This window comes from Primulina huaijiensis, chromosome 1 (genome assembly GCF_012295235.1).
Source record: "Primulina huaijiensis isolate GDHJ02 chromosome 1, ASM1229523v2, whole genome shotgun sequence".
In the NCBI taxonomy this organism is placed as follows: Eukaryota; Viridiplantae; Streptophyta; class Magnoliopsida; order Lamiales; family Gesneriaceae; genus Primulina; species Primulina huaijiensis.
Genome location: NC_133306.1, coordinates 6,605,412 through 6,616,216, shown reverse-complemented (window position 1 = coordinate 6,616,216; position 10,805 = coordinate 6,605,412). Strand labels below are relative to the sequence as shown.

The following is a 10,805-nucleotide window of genomic DNA, read 5'->3' as shown; positions in this document are numbered from 1 at the left end:
ATTCCAGGCACTATAATTTCATCAGATCACATAGGATATCCACACCCGCAGGTGAGCGGTGAATCCCCGACTACAATGCACTGGCTCCTATATGTGTCGCAACTATACCCAACCTCGCCACCTGATGACTCTCCTGGAGCCGGTAAACGAGTCAAAGCACAGACCTAGCATATAGAGCCTCAGTGTTGTCCCGGGTCGTAAGGACTAATGGTGTACAATCAAAACCATGGACTTATCCTCTCGATGAATGATAACCACTTGGAAAGTCCGAGGGAGGGTTGTTCGGTATAATCATCATATGACTACCCATCTGCATGTTTGGACATCTCTATGCCCTTGCCAAGAAACGCAGTACACAACATCACAGATGCTAGTCTCGAGCTCAAGCGACCTTTATCCATGTTTCAGGCGGCTGAATCGACTAGGAACGAATTTAGATCATACAGTGTTTACAAACGAGTTTCAACATCGAATTACGATTCATTTGTATTAAAGCATAATCAAGGACTTTATCTATGCTGCTTGCATAGGTATACAGATAAAGTATAACAAACCATGAAATAATGAATTATATTAAAATAAAGATTGTTAATTACAACTGAGTCAATAAAATCCCTAGCCAACAGTTGGCTTGCAGAGCATCTACTCTAACACAGAATCAATTGTGTCCTGCCATAAACAGGTAAGATACAATAAGAAGGATACTGAAAATCTGTATAGCATTATAAATGAGGCTGATGTAAAATTTGCAACTTAAAATTCTCGTGTTCCATTAGTCCATTGCCTCACACAATTTTCAATCATCTTGGTACCATACTTGAGAAACACAGCAAAAGTTAATGTGGAAACCAATACAAACCCTCATTAAAAGTAGCGGGAAACATCGAAACAACGTCAATTACTTGCACGGATGTTAAAAGAAACTGATTAATCACATGGCAACAGACATTAGATGAACTAAAAAGCAATAGCACGAAAAATAGATTAAAATGCCGCAACATGTACATTTTGACTTCTTATAAAAGAACTATGTTGAAGGGCATAGAACTACTTCTCCTGAAGTAATTCTCCTTGTGGACAAGTAATTCAAAGTAATAACCATAAATTTTCGCTCCGTCGGTTATGTTTTTGGGTCCATCTCTAGTTGACGTGAAATTCAATCCACATATCACGAAAGATGTGTGGTTTGTGAAATGCATGAAACTTAACAAGAAAATTAATGCGCAAGACTGCTATCTATAGTTATAAAAACTAATGTATGTAACGCGAAACTTATCAAAATTTTAGCATCTACTTATGTTGTCCAAGGAAATAAAGCCCAAGTTTCTATAATTAGATCTAAATTTATACTTAGTTTTTAAAGATTATGTTTGGATAGATGGGATTAAATTTGAGAAGGTATTTGAAATAAAAGAGCATTTTAGATTTATTCAGCGTGCATTTTTTTTTAAAAAAAAAAAATTCAAGATGTTAAATCAGACTAATCTCACCAGAATATAACTTTTAATAATTCATTAGTTTAAATAGTAGCGAAAACATTATAAAACCCACCAATTTTCACATCTTCAAAAATCGTAACTTTAAGTTTCGACAATCGTTAACACAGTCTCTGCTACGTAATTGATACATGTAGAAAATGAAGCTTAATCAGCAGCACAAAGCACGAGTAAAACACATAAAAAAAAAGTAACGTGTAGGAGTGAAAAATCATAATTAATGCCTGGCGTTGGATGATTCTCTGCCAGTATTTAGCTTCAGAATTGACGGCGGCGATCTTTCTAATGTTAGGGCAGACCATGTGAGATCGGTAGGCCGACTGTATCCTCACCGCAGCGGAGGATTCTGGTAAAGGGGATTGCAGGGGAAGATGAACAGTTATAGGAATGGGGTCTGATGTAGGTTGTATTTGGATTGGAATTTCGGTGATTTTCGAATCGGAATCGGGGGCAGGATGGTCGCTGAAAGAGTAGACGGTTGTTGTGGCGGAGCTGGAAGAGAAGAACCACGCCGCCAGGAAGACTTCATTTTACCGACACAATGCTCAGAGAGAAGCAAAGGGAAAGCTGATTACAATTTACATTTGGAGAAAGGTTTAGAGAGGATAGGATGACGTGGACAGAGTCACAAGTGATGCCGATGAAATGATTAAATGTAAGAAAAATTCGACTTAAAATGTTAATATATATATATATATATATATATATATATATATATAAATTGTTTTAAAAATATAAATAACTTTCAATATCAAATTGTTTTAAAAATATAAATAACTTTCATGATCTAATAATATTTAAATAAAAAAATATTATCGATATAATATTGACTAACCTATTAACAAAATTATTGATGTTTGAAATTTATTTTATGTAAAATCAAATATGAATATGTAGTGCGAGTAATATTTTCACATCAGAATGAATTGAATATGATAGATGTCAACTGAAAATATATATGTTCATATTTAAGGATGTCAATTGTGAAAATATATCTTTACAATAGGATGAGCCGAATACATACATTTAAAATTGAATATTTATTAATATAGAATATATTGATTTCTCAATAAACCTCATATTTATTATTAAATATGCACCCTTAAATACATGATTAATATAGAGTCATGAAAGTAATTTGAAATTGAGTAGACCTCTTGTGATACGGTCTCACGAATCTTTATATGTGAAACGGGTCAACCCTACCGATATTCACAATAAAAAGTAATACTTTTAGCATAAAAAGTAATACTTTTAGCATAAAAAGTAATAATTTTTCATCGATGACCCAAATAAGAAATCTGTCTCACAAAATACGATCTGTGAGACCGTCTCACACAAGTTTTTGCTTTTGAAATTTCTCTTCTAAAACATAGAAATCATCCATTAATGTTATCCTTTGATACGTCTCATTAATGAAAATACATTTGGGATAGATGAATATAAATTTTATAATAATGTCAATTGTCTCATTAGAACACATGACCCATGCTCCTTCGAATTTTCATCACTATGTGACAAGTTGAGGCTACAAATGTGATATGATATAGACACGAAATACAAGTCGAGAATACCATGTTTTTATATATATATATATACATACATGTATGTACATACATACATACATACATACATACATACATGTATATGTGTATGTATGTACATATTCGTATTTTGTATCACATCAATATAAATTAAATAATTTTTTAAAAATTTGAAATTAACCCTTTTGTTACTCGATACACTATCCACGTTTATTTTAACGAATACTTAGGTTGTGCTTGAATTTGTGAATTTCAAATTCAAGAATTTCAAACGTATTTTGGTTGCTTACAAAATAAGAGCATAAATTTCAAATCAACATTTTTCACGTTTATATAGTATTTTATGTTAATAAAGATTAATTTCAAATTCATTAAATAATGATGTCATTTGAAATCAATTCTACTTTGTATTACTAATGTGAAAATAAATATGGTCTGAATTTAATATTTTATATATTGTTTTATTGTAAACACTTATGAATTATTGATTAATTTTATTAATTTTTAAAGGCACTAATATCAATTTACCATGCTGGCACAATTCAGGACCACGTTGGGCCCTATTATTCGAAGTATAAAAGGCCTAGATGCTGTTGAAATTCATATCGAATTGCCGCAGATAGGAGGAATGCAGATGGAGAGGAGAGTTGATCCATGATCCTTGTCTATGTAATCCCCGGCCTCCTCAATGTTCAGGTTCAATTCAATTTCAGATCGAGGAGTTGTTGGCGTCGGGGCTCTTTGAATTACTTGTATAAGTGACGATTATAGACGATTTTGACGCCGAAAGTCCAGATTCAAAAATATACAACCAAGAAGGTGCATATCAAACTTCAAATTTCCCATTTGTTGGTTACTGATCAATGAGAGCCTCGTCCACATTTTGTGATCCCACTCTGCTTGATTAGGGTTTGCTTCTTTACTAACGCAATGTATCTGTGCAATGTATGCTCCAAATTCAGAACATGGAGCAGTTTTGCTCGTTCTCAATTATGGTTTTAATGAAGGCTTGCAAATAATAGCCATGAATAAAAAATCATAAGGATCTATAATTTCGTTAGATATATCTAATTGTGTGCTTGTCTTGTATGCTTTTCCAGTTGCCAACGATTGCAAAATAGGCCATTATTTGAAAAATAAATGCGCATGCGAGATCAATTCCCAATCTTTGCTCCCTTAAACCGTTTTCATTTTAGGGATTAACTCTGAAAGCAAGATAACACGAATGGATTCTGCCAACGAATTACTTTCTATTCACGTCCCTGCGTGTTAGGGAATAGCTATTAATACTGATAAATTCATTTTGGCTGTTATTGTCTCATACTAGGAATATAATGTTCGGGCAAGTTCCAGTAGCTACAAAAGTCACTTTATTGGAAGATTTGTCACGGGAGTTCCGAATTTTAAGAAGAAGCATGAGAATAAATGGTTATTACAGAAAGAAGGTCTGCAGGGTCGCCAAGTTACTGATGCCTTACGGTACTGATTTCATCTTACAAGATAACTCTTGGTTTGTGTTTTTTGTCTCATTGGTTGCAAGTGCTGGAATTCTTACTATGTAACAGAATTTTTTGAGTTTGTTATTTCATGTTTGTCAAATAATTGCCTGGAGCCTCCTCTTTTAATTAAGATAAGTTGGGAAATAATGATAGCACAAAAAGAAAGCCTTGCCATCTTTCTCAGACTTCATGGAAGTGCTATTGGATAATGATGCAGTAATGTCTGTACTTTGTGATGTGCTGTGCTATTCTGAAGTTGTTTTTTTAATTTTTTTTATATATAACATTAGCATAGAAGTTTGATTAGTACACGTCCTTTCTCTCAGGATGGTTGGCTTTATGTTTCTTGCCAGTAAAACTCTTTTATGTTTTACTGCTAGCTGTTTGCTATCATTGTATGATTGCATTGCGTAGGAGAAGTACAAGAATAAACCTTGTTGCTTGGAAGATGAAACAGGCCAGTCTCAATATCATGGTCACCTTGAGGCAGTCAGCAACATGTTACCTTCTGATGCTTCAGGGAAAGGACTTTCTTGCCTTTCCTGCTGGTTCATGGTACTATGCAGTAATAGTTCAGTGTTTATTCTGCTTCGTCTTCGTATTTACCTTGTGCGTTTTCTCTGTTTCTTGGTACAGTTTTAACGAAGTGGCACAATATAAGCAACTCACTTTGGAGGAAGCAGAAGAAAAGATGAAAAATAGAAGGAAAACCGCCGATGGTTACGAAAGATGGATGATGAAAGCAGCAAACAATGGACCTGCTGCATATGGTGCAGTTGAAAAGGTTGATGATCGGGAAAGTGGCTCTGGTGGTGTGAGAGGGCGTAAAAGAACCCCAGGTGATGATCATGAGGGCAATGTCTCAGACAGGGGAGAGGAGGATGAGGCAGCAAGAAAAAGTAGACTAGGAGTTAACAAAAAAAATGGGGATGATGATGATGAAGGCCCTAGAGGAGGTGACCTGGACTTTGACGATGACGATATTGAAAAGGTGTGAACTAATTGTTTAAATTTTCTTTGCAACTGCTAAAAGTTTCATGCGAGTAAGGCATCTGTGTGGGTTTTATGTAGTTGCAAATATAGTGTAAATATGTGGTAAGAAAATCATTTTTTTCGCAGTAGTTTGTGGTTAGGATTATGATATTTAATGTCATTTGTCTGTCACCTGACGCAATTTGTTTGCCTCTATTTGTTTTCAATGTCCACTACACGTTTCATTGCACAGGTATTTGACGGTATATGACTTTTTGAGAGAAGGACCGATGATGACCTTTTTCTACTTTTTTGTTGTGTTTGTTTTCCTCAAACTATCATTGTTTAACTTTCCATTTTATATCATCTACATCTCTTCTGCACCCTGAATTTTTTATATGACTATTCCATATGGATTTTATAGGGAAAATTCCATTTATATTTTTAAAGGGTTTTCCATCTTCTCCAGGCGATGATTGGGAGCATGAAGAAATTTTTTGATGAAGCAGTTGGCAATGCTTCAGAGGAACGCATAGATCTGGTGCCTGAAATACCAGCTCCTCCAGAAATTAAGCCGGTGTTCTTTGCATTTTTTCCTGCCATGTTGAATAAGTACTTTTGCTGCTGGTTATTCTAAAACTGTTTGAAATTAATATTTTTACCTAGGATGAAGAGGACGAGGATGAAGCTGATGTAGAGGAGGGGGTGCTGAGTAAATCTGGAAAAGAGCTGAAGAAACCATAGTTGTCAAAGGCGAGCGCCTCGCGCCTCAAGGCGAGAGGCACTACCAGGCGCGGGCATTGCGCCTGGGGAAATCCCAGGCGCAGCGATTTACAAAGGCGAGCCCAGGCGCGCCTCGGCTCGCCTTGGAATGGCTCTCGGGCGCGCCTGAGATTGCCTTTTTTTTTTTTAAATTCAGTGACAGAGAAGTAGCATTTGAAAATGCAATTTCTCTGTTTTTTTAATATTAACTTAAAATGTAAAAAGCCCAACCCAACCTTAAACCCTAGCAACCCAGTTAACAAATTAAATATCATAAGGTGACAAGAGCAGAAGTGTGCACACTGCAACAGAATTACAGAAGCCAACAACGTGACAGCGTGAATAAGAGAAAGGCCAAGAACCATTTATTGAAGAAAGCTCAGGTATCAGTTCTAGGGACTCTGATGATTCGATGGAAGAAGATGAATTTGATTTGGATGATTGAAGAATTTTAATCGTGTTGCTTATTATAATGAACTTATTAATTATTTGTTGTTTTGTGTGACATTGTGACTTAATTATTTCATATTTTAATATATTATTCTAAGATAAATATATTTTTTAAAAAAATAAATAATGTGCGCCTTGCTTCGGTAAGGCGCGCGCCTCGCCTTGCGCCTTGCGCCTCAGGCTCCAGAGCCCTTGTGCGCCTCGGTGTGCCTTGCGCCCTTGACAACTATGGAAGAAACTGCTGGGGCGAGCTAATAGGCTGGATGATTCAGACGCTGAGGATGACGATGAGGTAAGTTTATTACTTTTTATCGCAATCCTTGGGAATTAGCGATCTTTCTCAGGGGTTTATAGCTGTGAATATTCAGACCTTGTGGACCGTCATGGTTAGATATCTTGGTTATCATAAAGGTGTATTGATTTCTGGCTCAAAATAGGTTATATGCCTTAATTATGTTTAGATATTCTTATCAATTCTTTCCTTTCTTCATTTCTTGTTCTGCAACGGACCATATATTGGGTTTATAGTCAGCACTTTGATGTTTTATTTGTCACGGTGTATCTAGATTCTAGCTTACCCTACAAGGTTGCGAGCGAGAGTATAATTTTCTGTGTTTGTTAGATCGAAGATGAAGAGGAAGGGGGGCTGAGCAAATCTGGAAAAGAGCTGAAGAAACTGCTGGGGCGAGCTAATGAGCTGGATGATTCAGACGCAGAGGATGACGATGAGGTAAGTTTATTACTTTTTATCGCAATCCTTGGGAATTAGCAATCTTTCTCAGGGGTTAATTGCTGTGAATATTCAGACCTTGTGAACCATCATAGTTAGATATCATGGTTATCAAAAAGGTGTATTGATTTCTTACTCAAAAGAGGTTTATATGCCTTAATTATGTTTAGATATTCATACCAATTATTTTCTTTCTTCAATTCTTGTTCGGCAACGGACCATATATTGGGTTTATAGTCAGCACTTTGATGTTTTATTTGTCACGGTGTATCTTGATTGTAGCTTACCCTACAAGGTGTTGTGAGCTAGAGTATAATTTTCTCTGTTTGTTAGATCGAAGATGATATTTCTCCTGTACTTGCTCCAAAGAAGGAAGCTCCAAACGAAAAGCCAGTTGAGAACAGCGCGCCACTAAAGGCAACAATTTTTGGGTCTGGTCATGGGAGACCATCTACGTCAAATTCTTCCAAGGGAAAAAGAAAAATTGGCGTGGAGGAATCAAGAACAACCAACGGAACACCTTTAAAGAACGTAAAAACAGAATGTAAGTAAATTGTTAGAGACATCTTTAATGGCTTTCTTTGTTTCTTTTTTAAATAGCCGACCAGTGCTTTACCTCTTTAAAGATTAAATGTTTTCTGTGTTTCAGGAAGTAAAATCTGCGACCACGCAGGATCTTGTTGCCAAATTTAAATCTAGGTTGAAGCTGAAAGAGGTATAAATTTCTTTATATATTTTGTCATTTTAAAGGCGGTAGAATTAATCCATTTACATGTGGCACGTGGTTGAAATGAACCGTCTTAATGCAGGATAAGGATGCTTTTGTTGCTATATTAAGGAGAACATCAAAGATACAAAAGACTAATGGAGCCAACCACGTAGTTCTGAGAGAGAGAATTTGAAAACTGAAACTCAAGTAATTGCTCAAACTTTCATGTCTTGATTCAGAGAAACCAGTAATAGAGTAATTTCTTAATCTGTATTCATGCTCCCTAAATATAGGGAAATATACTGTATTAACCTTCCTAAAATGTGTAAAACCTTTCTCCCGACGCATTGTATATAAAAAAATTAGGTGCGCTGAGAGGAGAATAAATTGAATGGCCAAGCAGCATTTTATTTAGTAGTGCATCTGAAGAGCTTCCAACATCCAAACATGACATTAGAAACAGAAGAACAAGACAAGAGTTTCTTTATCAGACACAGGTGATAACTACTCTAATAGTACTAAAAACACTTGAGCGCAATCACAACATGCATATATATTAGTAAAACAAATCTACATGCCAATACACGAAAGGAACAGCCCAGCAAACACCACGGAAAAAAACACATTCAAAGCTGTGGCTGCAGCGGGATAGGGATGCGGAGTTGTAGGCGGTGGATGAGGGTAAGGCTCCACTGGTGGATCAGGGCGGTGGTAAGGCTCCGCCGGTGGATCAGGGCGGTGGTAAGGCTCCGCAGGTGGATCAGGGCGGTAGTAAGGCATGTCTTCATCATGACGATTCTGCACGGTCACAGGTAGCTTCATCCCGTTCTTGCAGCTTTCCAGGTTCCCGCTGCTGAAATACCTAGTCCCCTCTTTATCCAGGATAACGTGGTTCGATCCATCAGCATACATTCTGATGGGGTTTCGCAGATCACATGTTGCTAGCTCCTCCAGGCTCTGAAGCTCCACAATGGAGTCCGCTGTTGCCGGGACGCTAAACCCTGAAGCAAAATACATTACCCTTCTAAGGCGTCTGGGTTTCTTTTGACAAATTCAACCGTTACGTCGAATCTGATAGTTCCTCGAATAAACAATGCCATTTCACTAAGTTATAGTTGGTTGACGAGAATTTTACTGACAAAATTTAACCATTCAGTAATGTAATTACGTCAGTATTTTTGCATTTCGAAAAAATCATATATAATTATAACAACACAACCTTCACAACATTATGAATTACTATATTTTTTTCTAACAATAGTATATGATTATAAGAAGTGCAAATCTTCCCAAAGATGCAAGCACGTAATCATCTTTCTAATTCAGACCAAGAAACATAAATAAATATCATGGGAGCGAAAAATCACAGCTTACAAAAAATAATTCTAAAAAAGAATGAAATACACAACATATCATCAAAAAAACGCATCTCGCTATATTTTTTATCACTCAAAAATAAATTTGGTCGAGGATCTAAAATGGAAATGATTTTGGTCCCCAAGTTGAAGAAAAAGCGCGCTCTTTGATTTCACAGATATATATATATATATATTCCTTGTTAAGAAGTAAGGTGCTTACACAACTTGTCTCCAACCCTGAAAACCCGACCCGACAGCCAGGAGGAGATGTTGGAAGCGGAGTTCCAACCTTCTTCTCCACCAACATGATGGTGGGTCTCGGCTGAAACCAGCTGTTCCAGCCCTCTTACAGCAACGGCTACAAGAAACAGCACCGAAGCAAAAACCTTGAGTCCCCCCATTTTCAGCTTTTTTTCTCTCTCCAAAAATGGTTTCTCAACCTTTTCTCGTAGCGTGGAGATTACTATGCATATTTAAATAAAGAAGAAAAAGTGGTTTGGTACAGTAAACACAGAGGCCCAGCCTCCAGAAATTACCGGGTAGGTGCGTACAAAATAAAATAAAATAAAATAAAGTAACACATGATATCGGAGTACTATTTTTTTATTATTTTAAAAATATATATATCGACACGTAACAGATTCGTGGCAGCTTAAAGCACGTCCACGTTCTGGACCAAAGTGACTTGGACTATTGTATAAACAATTTGTAATTTAATCATTTTTCATTTCAAAGTTTTAATCTCTTTTATTCATTCATTCGACCCAATTTTGTCCAAATTTCCATTTTCCCCTCGTTTTATTTTTTATTTTTTCATATCTTAGTACTGCATTATTGCATTTATCGGATCAGTCCAAGGCATAAGATTACGGTAAAGTTTTCAACGTATATATCATAAATATTTATGACCCAAACATGTTGTCGTAAGATAAATCTTATATCTTTTGATCAAAATGTTGTCGGGTTGTGTCCATCGCATTTACAAACTGCTCTTCATAGCTCAATTACACTGTGTAACTTATGGTTTCTGACGCATATTCCATCACCAACACCTAACACAACTTTATTTTATTTCCTACATCAAGATGTATAGTAATTGATTTAAATTAAAATAATACTTGAGAAGGGCAAAAATCATGGTGATTTTATTGAGAAATACTAAATATTATTATATTAGTAACATTCTACTTGTTTGGTTATTTATAGTAGCTGGAAGTATAACACACATAATATGAAATAAACTACTACAATATTTATAAAAGCATCCTTCAGATTTCAAATGCGG

At 36.0% G+C, this 10,805-nt stretch overlaps 3 protein-coding genes across 5 annotated transcripts in view; 1 reads left to right on the top strand and 2 right to left on the bottom strand.

The window, feature by feature from the left end:
- The window catches only part of LOC140980530 (BAG family molecular chaperone regulator 5, mitochondrial-like), an 11,584-nt gene extending 9,440 nt beyond the window's left edge, over window positions 1–2,144 (bottom strand). Inside the window, exons 1-2 of the mRNA XM_073446411.1 lie at window positions 1,721–2,144; window positions 660–669 (exon numbers count right to left, since the gene is read on the bottom strand). Coding sequence (XP_073302512.1) covers window positions 660–669; window positions 1,721–1,798 — 88 coding nt within the window. The 5' untranslated portion in view covers window positions 1,799–2,144. The remainder of the gene's footprint in view (window positions 1–659; window positions 670–1,720) is intronic.
- Window positions 2,145–3,639: 1,495 nt separating this feature from the next.
- LOC140980510 (transcription initiation factor IIF subunit alpha-like) lies at window positions 3,640–6,415 on the top strand. Of its 3 annotated transcripts, none has more exons than XM_073446386.1 (6): window positions 3,640–3,859; window positions 4,368–4,519; window positions 4,954–5,094; window positions 5,176–5,530; window positions 5,981–6,088; window positions 6,178–6,415. In XM_073446386.1, the coding sequence occupies exons 3-6, from the start codon at window positions 4,988–4,990 to the stop codon at window positions 6,253–6,255; spliced, it is 648 nt and encodes a 215-aa protein (XP_073302487.1). In that variant the 5' UTR covers window positions 3,640–3,859; window positions 4,368–4,519; window positions 4,954–4,987; the 3' UTR covers window positions 6,256–6,415. The 3 variants fall into 3 exon arrangements, with proteins under 3 accessions (XP_073302487.1, XP_073302476.1, XP_073302467.1); XM_073446375.1 differs by having other exon boundaries at window positions 4,920–5,094; XM_073446366.1 differs by having other exon boundaries at window positions 4,866–5,094.
- A 2,130-nt stretch (window positions 6,416–8,545) lies between these two features.
- LOC140980521 (early nodulin-like protein 3) lies at window positions 8,546–9,998 on the bottom strand. Its single transcript, XM_073446399.1, has 2 exons — window positions 9,741–9,998; window positions 8,546–9,163 (listed from the first exon to the last, which is right to left on the bottom strand). The coding sequence occupies exons 1-2, from the start codon at window positions 9,919–9,921 to the stop codon at window positions 8,733–8,735; spliced, it is 612 nt and encodes a 203-aa protein (XP_073302500.1). The 5' UTR covers window positions 9,922–9,998; the 3' UTR covers window positions 8,546–8,732.
- Window positions 9,999–10,805: the final 807 nt, after the last annotated feature.